Source organism: Charadrius vociferus, unplaced genomic scaffold, assembly GCF_000708025.1.
Source record: "Charadrius vociferus isolate BGI_N301 unplaced genomic scaffold, ASM70802v2 scaffold90, whole genome shotgun sequence".
Classification (NCBI taxonomy): Eukaryota; Metazoa; Chordata; class Aves; order Charadriiformes; family Charadriidae; genus Charadrius; species Charadrius vociferus.
Window position 1 is genome coordinate 12,853,623 of NW_009647222.1, and position 12,156 is coordinate 12,865,778.

A 12,156-nucleotide genomic window follows, 5' to 3' on the forward strand; every position below is an offset into this window, starting at 1 on the left:
ACCAGCTTACCTTGGCCCATCAGCCTTGCAGCGGGACAAACTACCCTCTTTGGCCTCTTGCCAATATAACTGTGCGGGAAGAAATGTCACGTTTGTACCAAGCTGGGAAAAATATTTATTTAGCAGGTGCGTACATGTTGGTTTTACCCCCCAACTGCTGAAGCTGCTCAGCACTTTGGAATGCTCCTTGCCTTTACGGGGGGATTAATGGGCAGTGTGAAGGTTATTATCCTATAAACACAGCTGATCACATGAACCTGCCACTTCGCATCGCCTCCTTATAAGAGAAAAGGATGGGTTTGGAAGAGATCATCTGAAAGAGGGACCTAGAGAATCAGACCTTTAAATCCATATTTAGTTCCTCAGCTGATTTTTTTTTTTTTTTTTAGAAGAGCTGCTCCTAAGTAACTCCTCCAGTTCAGCAGAAGTCATTCTAATAAAAAATATCTGTGTGTATGCATGCCATGTATTATAAATCACTTCATCTCCTATTGAAGCACAGCCACTTCTGGGTAAAAACACAGCAGATGTTTAACATGTCATGTCACAGCAGCTCTCCATAACAGATTTCAGCAGGCCAGGAAGAACGCCATGAAACTGGAAGAAGGATTTAGTTAGGCGAGACATAATTACCAAAGTTGGATTGTGTCCAGGACACTGGGGCAAACCCTCCTGCCTTTGCAAATTTGATTTTAACAACTTTAATTTTAAACACCTGATAGTCACATTTCTTGCCAAGGGAAGAGATTGCTGTAAGTAAGAGAGGCAGCATTTCCTAAGCAGAAAAATCTCAGAAAATGAAGAAAGGGGGGAAAAAAAAGTTTCCTCCTATATACTTTGTGACACCTCAGTGGGAAACCATGAAATATTCACTGCAAAAACACATTTTATGGACTGTTGGTCAGCTTGGCTTATAGTGCCCCACAGCCTGAGCAATATTCTGTGCGTGAAAGTGATGAACTGTAGAAAGTGGAACAGCACAGGGGGATGAGTGTAGGGAGGCCAGGTGAGAGCACTGCAGAAGCAAAACAAGAAGAACCTGCCTAAAAAGAAGAAAATTCAACTTGTTTTGCTATTAAAACATATTTATGCACCAGCATTTATTGATGACATTGCAAATATCCACATCCGACAACCAAATGGTTCAATACACCAGCTTGATTATGTGGAATTCAACTGTGTCTACAGCATTGCAACAAAACAGGCAAAGCAAAATGAATACCTGAAAGAAAACATCTTGTATAACACAGACCCTCTGAATCTCGGGAGGAACGCTGTTGACCTTGGCTACCCCTGAGATCTGCCACGTGAGCAGAGCAGATCATTTCTCACAGAAGTCTGCAAGCTTTGGAATAAGCAAGTCCCCATCCTGCTTTAGCACAGGGGAATGGAGTAGGTGACTTTCTAGGTTCCCTTCCAGCCACACATTTCTGTGATATTAAGGCCCACCCCCAAAGCCTATTAACAAGGATCCCAAAGATAATGGTAAAGTAACACAGCATCTACCACAGCAACTTGATAGCTTCTCCAGGAAACCAATATTACCCTACAGAAGGGTACTTCAGGATAGTTTGCAGAGGAGTTGCTTTAAGTAGGAGAAAGATATACTTGCATCATGAAATATATGAAAATATATTATGAAAATAACTAGAAGCATGTGGAGAATCTCTTTTCCTGGCTTTTTCACCCAAGTGAAACAACCTTCTCCAGTTGCTGCTGAAAGGAACTTAATGAAATGATCCATACCTGAGAGATTATTTCCATGTTTGTAAAAAACATAAACCAAATGTCCCAGGGCTTCCTGTGTCCCATTTTCAGCTGAGGTTGTGTGGCACATGGGACACATTTATCTTGGATATAAAAACCCTGAATTACCCATTTCCCTAATGTATATGCCGTCACACCGTGGTATCAGCGGACGCTTGGTTGTGGCTATTGAGCCATACAGCCCTAAATCACGCATGCAGCTTATATTCAAAAAAGGGGAAGGAGGAGGTCTCAGGTAGATGTAGTTGTACCTACTTATCAGCATGCCAAGGTTACAGTACGCTGTGGGCTCCTGTTGCAGTCTCCATTCCTGGTGTGTAATCCTCACATAGCTGCACAAGACCTTACACCAGTGCTGCTACTCTGACCCTGTCTTTAACGCACAAAGTCTGAATGCATCCCCCTGCTTCTCAGTATGAGAAAGTGCTGCTTTGGGGTTTGATGGATGGCCACAGACCCCTGCAGCCTATCAAACTCACAGGTCAGCAAATAAGCTCTTGACAGCTTTGTTACAGGATTAGGCTTGGTACATTCAACACACTGTTTATGCCCAGGGAATGAAGCAGAACAAAGCTTCAGTGTATTGCTTTTTCAATCAGGTCTGTTGCCTCACTTAAAGAACAGGAATGTTTTAGACACACCTACTATTAAAAAAATATTATTATTACAGCTTTGCTACACACTACCATATCCCTTTGTACATACCCTGTTAAACAAGAAAGTGCAATTCACAAGTTGAACAAAATGATAAGGTAATCCATATTTCACTGTTTCTTCATCAGCATGGTAATGAAACACAGATATACTTTATCTACCATGTTGATGATGAAGCTCAGACACTAATCAGAGGTTTGTTGTTATTTTTGGCTGTCACACAGAGAAAACTATAGCAGAAACCATTTCTCTTTATCTTTTAGAACCTGCGTATGTAAGAAGGAGGCAATGGCTTTACACAGCTAGCTGCTTGTCCATTTATTCTGTAGCATAACTAAAAGGACTAGTGCAAAACATCTCGGCCTCAGTTCTCTTTTGGTGTAAATCAAGGCAGTTCCACCACAGATCAGTATAGCTGTGATACAGTGTACATCAGGGGAGAATTAGGTCCTCTGGTACAAGCATAAGACTTTCTAATTGCAAACACTGGTATGAAAACAGTATTCTTTCCTGCCCTTTTTGTGTTACTATGTATCCTCATCTCCAATATTCTGTCACTTCAAAAACCATTAACAAATGTATAGGCAGCAAGCAGAAAGACATCACCTTGTTTAATCAGCAGAAAACTCTTTTCTGCCCTAGCCCTGAACTCCCAGTCGCAACAACAGCTAATTCTGATGCTATCAACAGGGACAGGCTGAATGTTCAACTCTGGTCTCCACCTTTCAGTCTAAATATACTGAAATTCCACCCTAAGGCCAGTATCTGCCTTGGTATCCAAAACCTGTATTATTGACAATTTAAACAGTCACTTCACAAATTCCTATGACATTAAAGTGTCCTGATTACAAAGCATTTAAGGCAGATACTTCCTTTTAAATGGACACTTAAGCACTGAGCTGTCTGGGAATTGATACGAAAAAAAAAAAATCCTTTCTTGGTTCTTTGGGACACCAGTACATTGACAGTCATTATTTGTCTCCTAATAAAGAGAAGCACCCCTTTTCCCCTTGAAAGGAAAAGACTCAGCTACTTCAGGATAACCTCATGCATGGCTGACTTTAGGGTTTTTATGCACAGCTCATGCCATCCTGGACAGAAAGCATTTGTGCAAGAAACCTTGCTACAAACCAAAAAGGTGCACAGTGTCATTGGTCTGCTTTAAAATCACAAACATATGGAGAAACTGTTGTGCATTTTTTCTCAATTAGAGGAAATCACCATACTTTAAAAAAGAAAAATAGACTGTTCTAAGCACAAGCAAAGTTTTAAAATAAAACCAAATATACAAAAAGCCCAGTCCCACACCTTTGTACTACATCTCAACAGGCTGAAAAGCTTGTAACAGGCTGGCCTTGCCCGCAAACACACTGAAGGCTCTGCGAGGAGCAGTTGCCAGGTTGGCCCTCATCCTGCTTCATTTGGGTAAAACTCACTTTGACATCAGCTGAAGCAATGTTTATTCCTAACTAAATCAAAAATTCAAGAGAGAAAATCACAGTTCATGACTCTTGTGTGTGGCTGGAAACAGGCTTCAACCTTGCAATTTGCTGAACATCTTTATCTCAGCACATAGAAACAGACTGAAATCACTGTCTTGTACCATTTCGGGGGGAAACCAACTATTATTTATGTCTAAACACTTGTAGATCTTCAGGGGGGAAAAAAAGAAACACACTAAACTCTCCTGAGGTTGCATGTAATGCAGGGTGTAGGACTTGCTTACACCACTTCTCATGCATACACCTGACACACACACGCACAAGACCACATTAATTCTTACTACCCAAATGAAATCTTAGTTTGTTTAGATTTGAGACAAAAAGCAGCAGTCCATCATCTCATGTTATTCTAGAAACCTGAGATTTACAGAGCTCTTTCCAAACGAGTTCATTAAAAACTGCATGCATCTTAAGGCCATATGCAGCAGTATAATTCAGAGCGTATATTTTATAGGTTTCTTTTTCTGGTTTACCTGCTGATTATCATGTGCTGTAAAATTTCAATTATCCCAACTAGTCAGGGGAATAAAAAAGGGAAATAAAAAGTAGATGATGGAAAAGTATATGTTAACAAATGTCACAGAAAAGCAGTCCATGCAACACCAAGATTGTTGCATGTGTAACATTTCAGTGTTATTAATGCCCTTTTTCTTCTTATAGAAAGATTAGTAGAATGAATAACAAGCACAAAATGGCAACTAAACCATCTCCCTCATTCATATTATGTTCTTACAAGCAGCAGGCATTTTAAAACACTGTGGACAAATGCATAGCAAATTCTATCTTCGTTTTCACTGTGCAAACTCATAGACCCAGCACAATACAAATTAAAAGCTGGATTTGGCCTAGCTGGGAACAGGAACAACTTGAAAGATACAAGATATCTGCACATTTCTCCCCAAACATATACATTTAACAACCTAATTCTTGTGTGTGGGGCAGACATACATGGGTAAAATGGCTGCTGATGTAAATGGAAACATTCTCAAATAATTTCAGCTTTCTCCATTTCACATCCCAGTGTTTGGCACCCAAGTGCTGTTACTTAAGCCCTGAATAGTTGCAAGCACAACACTCTGTACCCGAAAAAAAAAAAAAAAATCACAGAAAAGGCTGGGAATTTTTTTTTAGTGTGTCAGACCTGTAAAGCTGAGATGGTGAAAAAAAACTGCTAAAACCAAAAAAGAGGGTATGTAAAGACGTGACAACATGAAAGGCCCCAACTGTACAGCAACTTGTCCAAGTACATTATTACACATATACGGTTGTTTTAACTGTTTACCGCTTTCTCATGTAGTGATTTTCAATGCATGTTAAACTGCTAGCCTTAGCCAATTTCTGTAGTGTCCATGCTTGCTTACCCGTGGTTTTTAAGGCCAGTAATTTCTCATCAATGTGATTCCAGTTGATTTGGTCTAACCCCATCCCAATTAAAGTATTTTCTGTTTTCACTGCTGCTGTCAGGAATACATCTCTGTGGGATGCCCTTAAGTGTCTGCAGCCTGCACACCCAGTCTTTGAAGGTTGAAGAAGGCTGGCAGATGTTTCCAAGCTCTCTGGTGCAAAGCAATCCTCTCCTTGCTTTCAAGAAGTTGACTTCTTTGCAGCAGCTTGCGTATTTGTTTTGACTTGCTTCTTTGCTGAGTAGTAATCTGGAGAACAACACGTAAACAGAATTAAAGCTATGACTCTGATAACAGCTGCTTTTCAAGAAATCCCTCAAATCTCCTTCTCGTGTTGAAGAAGTCACTTAGACTTCTCTATAGCTTCTTACTGAACAAAACTAATACCTTTAGCACGTTCCACATAAAGCTATGTGATATCAAGCAAAACAATGGAAATGTGCTGGCTTTTATCCAGCTGAGATCAAAAGACTTTGGACCCTGTTATGCAAGCTGAGCAATGTGATATTTCACTCCAACTTTTAGATTCACTGCTGCAGTGCTCTCCAGGCAGAAATAGGTGGTTTTTTTCCTCCTCAAAAGTAACAAAAAAATACTCTGTAAAATATCATCAGAACTATATATATATGGGGCACTTTATTTCTGCTTATTAGATCAAACTGCAGATTCAAGGAGGACTGCATAAAACCTTGCACTGTCACTGAATATAACTAATATAACTAATTCTTTGCTTAGAGAGTAGGCACTGTGGCTCACGGGGAGAACATCCGTTATGTCTCCATATGTACATGTGGTTTAATCCTTGTTTCAGGTGCAAATGTAAATTAACGTTAACTACAGAACTGTGATTACAACACAGGAGTTTCCCTGTGAGTTCCTACCCTGCCTCCCACCCTCGCACAAAAAAATACATACTTTTTCCAGGTCATAAGGCGGAATTAGCTGAAATGGAAGCTAGATGATTATTTATCTTTAGAGTTCATGTGATTTTCCTGGTTTAAATTGTTTGTATTCATAGCAATGAATTTGCTCCAATTTCAGTTGTGGATGTGGGCTCCATGACATTTAAACCTGAGCTTTCTATACAGTCAAATTGGCAACAACTATCAAGTCCTTGCAGCATAAAGTCTTGCATTAATTTCAACACAGAACATTATTGGCGGGATGACTGGAATTCTGTAGGCTTTCACAGCCAAGTTTGTGCAATGAGATTCCTGCAGCCCACTTCCTTGAGGATACATCTACATGGCACAGTGCAATGGAGAGCAGAGGTACCTCAGCGAGCCCTAAGTTGAACTTCTGGAGCAGAACATGATCCCAAGGACAGTGTATTCTCCCAGGCAAGAGCATGCACTGCTAGCTCAGTAGAACAGAAAATCCTGCTATTACTGTTAGCTGCTGTAGTCTCTCAGTGGAGCAGCAGAGGAAAGGAATACCAGTAAGGAAAAAAAAAAAAAGCTTATGTTACCAAATGTAATCCTTACTACTTATTTCTTCCATTTAAAAAACTTCAATATAGCTATCCTTCATTTTATTTTGGGAAAAGAAATGCATCAGGAATGATGCTTAGTAGATCAAATTCAGAAAAGACTTCAATAGTCAGTACTCCCATTTCTGCCTGTGAAGAATTTTAGCAAGAGCCCAACTGCTTAGGCGCCCGCATAATGGAGCCTAGTTTCAAAACTGATGGAGGCACTTAAAAACCAGAGGGATGCACATTCCCCAGAGCCATATTCAGATGGTCTATCCTCCATCTAAGATGCTAAACAGAGTCCATGGAAATTGGCTCGTTAGCCTGAGGGACTCTAAAGAGCACTTGCACTGGTATAAGTAAGGTACTGAGGTAGGTGCTGCCTGCAGCCTGTCAGTAGGAAAGCCTAGCCACAGGGACCTAAGAGGGAATGATTTCTGCTGTTTAAATACACCTACCTAAACACCTGCTTTCCTTTCCTCCCCATTTTCTCCCAGCCATCTTGCATGAACTATCTGCTTGAGAAGCAAGACCAGCTAGTGAAAAAACAGGATTTTTACCAATTTTCTCTTTGACCTTTAGCAAATTGGGCAAGGATTTATGAATGTCTCCCAGGAGAGCCAAGGTCTAATTGTATCAGACTCAGGCAAGCCAAAAGGTTTGGAAGAGAAGATGAGTGAAGAGCTGGCACGGTTCACCCATCTTGGGGGGAAAAAAAAAAAAAAGAAAAAAAGAAAAAGGGGAAAAAAAAGGTCTTATAGCCTCTATCTAAGCCGATTTTTTATTTGAGGTTCTCCCAGAAAACACAGCAGAACCACACTGGCATCAGAATGAAAAAGACAGAATGGAGATGGCACGCATGTATATAAAAGGGTTAGGAGATAGAAGGAAAAAAATCTGGTTTTGTACTGGTTTGCTCTCTGAATATCTGAGGAGTCAAATGCAGCAGGAAAACCTCTGCTCCTTCCACTCTGGAGGTGCCAATGTCCACAAAACCCCATGATTGTTTTTTTAATGTATCGATATTTATTTAATGGGCCACAGCTGTCTTTGAAAGTCTAAATTAAATGCACATTGTTGGATCTTAATGTAAAGCATTACAGTGCTCTTGTTGACCTAAGCAGAACGCAGATAACCGGGTTCAAATCCAACCTCAGATCCTAATCCTGAACTAGCTTTTCATTACAGGATGGCAGAAGTTGAGCAAAGGGGTGCAAGAGTGGGGGTCAGACCGTATCGGTAGGTATGGCTTTCCCTGGCTCAGTTTTGCCTGAATTACTTCAATTGTGCCTAGAGGGACAAGGTTCCTGCAGCTAGAGGGAAACTTCTAATGCATCCTTCAGCTGGCAATAAGAAGGATGTGTGTGTGTGCGCGCCTGTGAGAGAAGGACTAAGGGAGGGACTGATCTCCAAGCCTTACCAAAAGAGAAGACTGTAAATGATTTTCTTGGCCCATCTCACACACCCAGATTCCTTGGGGAGAAGGGTACTGTTGTTAGACTAAAGTGTTTTCTCTTAAGAAAACACATGTGGGAAAGTGTTAAACTGTGTAGCGTGGTATTTTGGTTTCCACATCCCTTGATGAAATGTTTCTTGCCTGGGGAAAACGAAACGGAAGAAAAATATCCCCTGGAAATATCTGCATAATTTACTCCCACACACCTAGTGAGAGATTTACAATTGAACAGCAGTTCCCTCAAACCATCACAACATTGTGCTCTGAATTGCACTTCTGTACTCTTACCTGTAAATTATACTGTTAATTAGTTAATGGCTGTAAACTGCTTTGGAGAAGAAAAGAGCACTCATTAAATATCATTGTTCTGTACTCCAGTGTGCAATGTTCCACTCTCCATTAATCTCCAACCTCTTCCTGAACCTCTCACTAGCAATTAAGTTTCATACCCTCAAATAGCAAATTAGTCTATTGTCTAACTTAACGGAGATCAACATCAATGTTCAGAAAGTGTTTCCTGAAACCTTAGCTTCTAGGCAATTTCAAGCTGGTGTCTCACATCAAATTCCCCAAAGAAAATCCTTGGTCTATGTCTTAAAAACCTCAGTCTCGGATAAGCCAAAACCCCAATAAGGGCAAGGGAAATCTAATATACGGGATTAGATTTTCCAAACAAGCTCAAATCCCATTGAGGAGAGAAAATGAGGGGCCAGATGTTCAGAAGAGCTTAGCATGCAGGATGCTGAGGACTTTCCAAAACCTAAAGCTCTTTCACGGGTGCTGAAACCCACTCCTGGCAGCAAGTCCTGGTGAGAGGCATTTGAAAACCTAGCCCCTTCCACCACCTGGCCAAGTTTAAGATCAATTTGTCCTTAAAATTCCTGGATGCCTTCACTGAGTATAATATCCAAGCTGAAGTTAGCAGGAGACCTGGCTGCTTTCACTTGTTTCTGGTCTTCCTCCTATGGCTTAGCTGGCTGCACAGTGTTCCTTACTGTCCCCGGAAAAGGACGCCCACAGCCAAACCTATAAGCATGCAAAAACCCAAAAACTCCAATCTAATGGGTGACACTGTTTTCCTTCTGGGCTCCTGCTTAAGAAATCACCTCACTGCCTTTCCTAGACTGCCTTTTTAAACATCTAGCCCTCCTAACCATCCCAATTATCCTGCTGCAAGAAGTGGTCATTATCTTATTGCTCTGTGACAAGTCCTAAACAGGTCCCAAGGGCCAGGAGGGGGTGGCATAGCACCTTTGAAAAACACAAGCCCCATGCCCATCAATTTAGATTGTGCCTTCCTTCTCCTTCAGATGCTTCTTTGAAGCGTTGCACTCTCTTAAGGCAAGACTGGTTTATGGGCCCCACCAGAGAATTTTTAAGCTGCTGCTGGGACCAGGTTTGATCATTTGAGCCACACAAGGGTCTCACACACCTGTCAAAGATGTCTGTCTTCTTTTCTTCCCCTCCAAGATCCTCTTGCCCCCTGTTTTCTTGGAAGTTTTGGGTTTCTCAGTCAGCGCCACCTGGGCAAAATTGTGACTCCTGCCCTCTTGGCCCAGGGGCCAGTTCAAGTGCTGCAGTGGTCTTTGAGCATGTCCCACCACGCAGCTGTGGTAGAAGGCTGGCACCTTGTGGCCTTCAAGCTCTTCCCACTGCAGAAGCCCCTCCACCGGCGTGTCCCGGAGGAAATCAAAGTTCCACTTATGCTGGGCCCCCTCCACACTGTTGCGCAGCATGTGCTGGAAGTCCTGATGCAGCTGCTTGTGGTCTATGGGGCCAAAGAGGTTCCTCTGGGCATGGGTTGTCTTCCCCGGCCTCCACTCTGTCTTTTGTCCCCGGTGCCGCTCTCCAGCAAGTGTGTACAGCAGCGACTCCCTGCCGAGGACAGAAAGACTATCAGCCACCCTTTGCACACTCAGTTTAGAGGGCACTGCGTACTCTTTAAGGGGAGTGTGGCAGTAAACCTAGATACTTTTAATCCTGCTACAGTAAATCGTGGCTTATTTTGAAAGAAATTTATCCCAACCTCCAGTCCAGAGTGAGAATTCCCATATATAGGAGGTGTCTATAGAAGGATGGGGAAGGGTGAAAAGCCCTCACCTCTTTTGTGCACGCTTATTTCAGTGTACACTGAGTGAGAGCTTGCCCTAAGGGGACCGAGACGCATGAGGAAGTGGACAACATCCCTTGAGGTAGTGCAGCAAAAGACAGAAAGCACAGAAGTGGTATCTGGGGAAAACGGCCATGTGTATCACCTTGAACAAGGAAAAGGGACCGAGAAAGAGAATATCCAAAACAATGAAGGGTGATGACAATCAGTAAAGTACAGAAGATATGTTTAATTTTACAGTGAATGTGGTAACTCTTTCCTGACTAGTCTTACCATTTGTTTTGCGGTGTCGGCCAAGTTGGAAGCTTAAGACAATCAGAGACCTGTTTCTTGCCTAACATTTTCACTCCCTTTTCTTGAAGCAATTGCCTGAGAAATCGTCCCAGTCACAGACAAAAACACTGTCTTGTTTCCTACAATGGCAGATCCCATTCAAGCATCAGTAGGTGGACTTCTCATTTGGTAGGCTGGCATGGAGACAGAAGAGATGGGGTTTGCACCCTCCTCTGGCAGGTAAGATGGGGACATGGCAAGTTGGAGAAGAGAAATCAGGCATTTTGCAGATTTCATAGGCCAGAAGGGCATAAACATACCAAATATATTCACCCGCTAATTCCTGCACCAGGTCTTTAATTTCTGGAAGAGCCTGAAAGTAGATCTTAAAGGTCATTCAATTCTTTCTCTCTTTGGATCCACAAAACTCAGCCCCTCTCACAAGCTGTGATGTGTAGTAGCAGACAGGCGAAAAAGAAATCTCAGAGAAACATTAGCTAACAGCCAAATTCTGGATTTGTTCCGCTACCAAATTCTGAAGGGCATAAAGAGTTTGGGGACAGCTGAGAGAGGTCAGCTGGTGATTTGTCTACAGATCATACAGATAGTCACAGCAGCAGAGCTCCTGTAGAACCTCAAGCTTCAGCCTTCGTCTTTGGCATCCCAAAGGATGCTTCAGCCGCAGCAGACACAAACCCAGACGCACCTGGTATAATCATATTATCTTTGCAGGGCTGTATTTAATCCATGTGAACTCTGAGCATCCCCTTGCAATCACATCCCATGGGCCTACTCTGATAATGTCACTTGGTGGCTCCGGTATCAAGAGTTGTCAGCAACAGGGCAGTGTTGGCACACAGTCTGCCGCAGAAAACTTGGATACCGAGGGATGGGGCTACCTCCTCCTAGGTGAAAGCTGAGTGTCCGTTCTGCAGCTGATAACACACCTGAGCAGCAGAGGTCCAAAGAGGCAGCCTGGCTCCTGCATCCATTTATAAATCTTATTCCTTGCCCTTAGCAGCTCTGAACCAGCATCCTGAAAACGCATGGCCCACAGCCACACGAAATTTAAGCAGAGAGTACCAGGGCTGGGTTGCCCTTCTCGTGCATGGATTGGTTTCCAAACGTTGGGTGTGGTTCTCTGGACGCTGATGTCTCCCATGGAGCTCCAGGACAGGAAGCAGAATAGCCCTGTTTGTCCAAGACACCACCTGGGGCCGATCATTAGGACACATGGGACTAGAGTGCATCCTGGTCCCCAGCCAGGTCCCAGCTGTGGTACCACACCGTGCTGTGTGGTTACACCGGTTCATTTGGCCCGAGCCTTCAGCACTCAGCTGCCAACGGGAGCAAAGCTGGCAGGTACCCACCAGATGCTCCTTACTGGGCCTAGGAAAGGTAGGAAAGCACTTTTCCTGAGGAAAAGCAGCCGAGAGCACAACGACAAGGATAATCCTCTAGGTGGCATCCAGAATCCCCAAACTTCACACAAAACTTTTCCCAAAGTTGCGTGCAGCTTT

General features: G+C 42.8%; 1 protein-coding gene across 1 annotated transcript; it reads right to left on the reverse strand.

Annotated features, from left to right (window-relative positions):
- Nucleotides 1-5,507: 5,507 nt before the first annotated feature.
- On the reverse strand, nt 5,508-11,033 carry LOC104281747 (cyclin-dependent kinase inhibitor 1-like). The gene is made up of 3 exons (XM_009879791.1): nt 10,957-11,033; nt 9,686-10,128; nt 5,508-5,575 (listed from the first exon to the last, which is right to left on the reverse strand). Exons 1-3 carry the CDS (start codon nt 11,031-11,033, stop codon nt 5,508-5,510), a joined length of 588 nt encoding a protein of 195 aa, XP_009878093.1.
- Between the last annotated feature and the right edge of the window lie 1,123 nt (nt 11,034-12,156).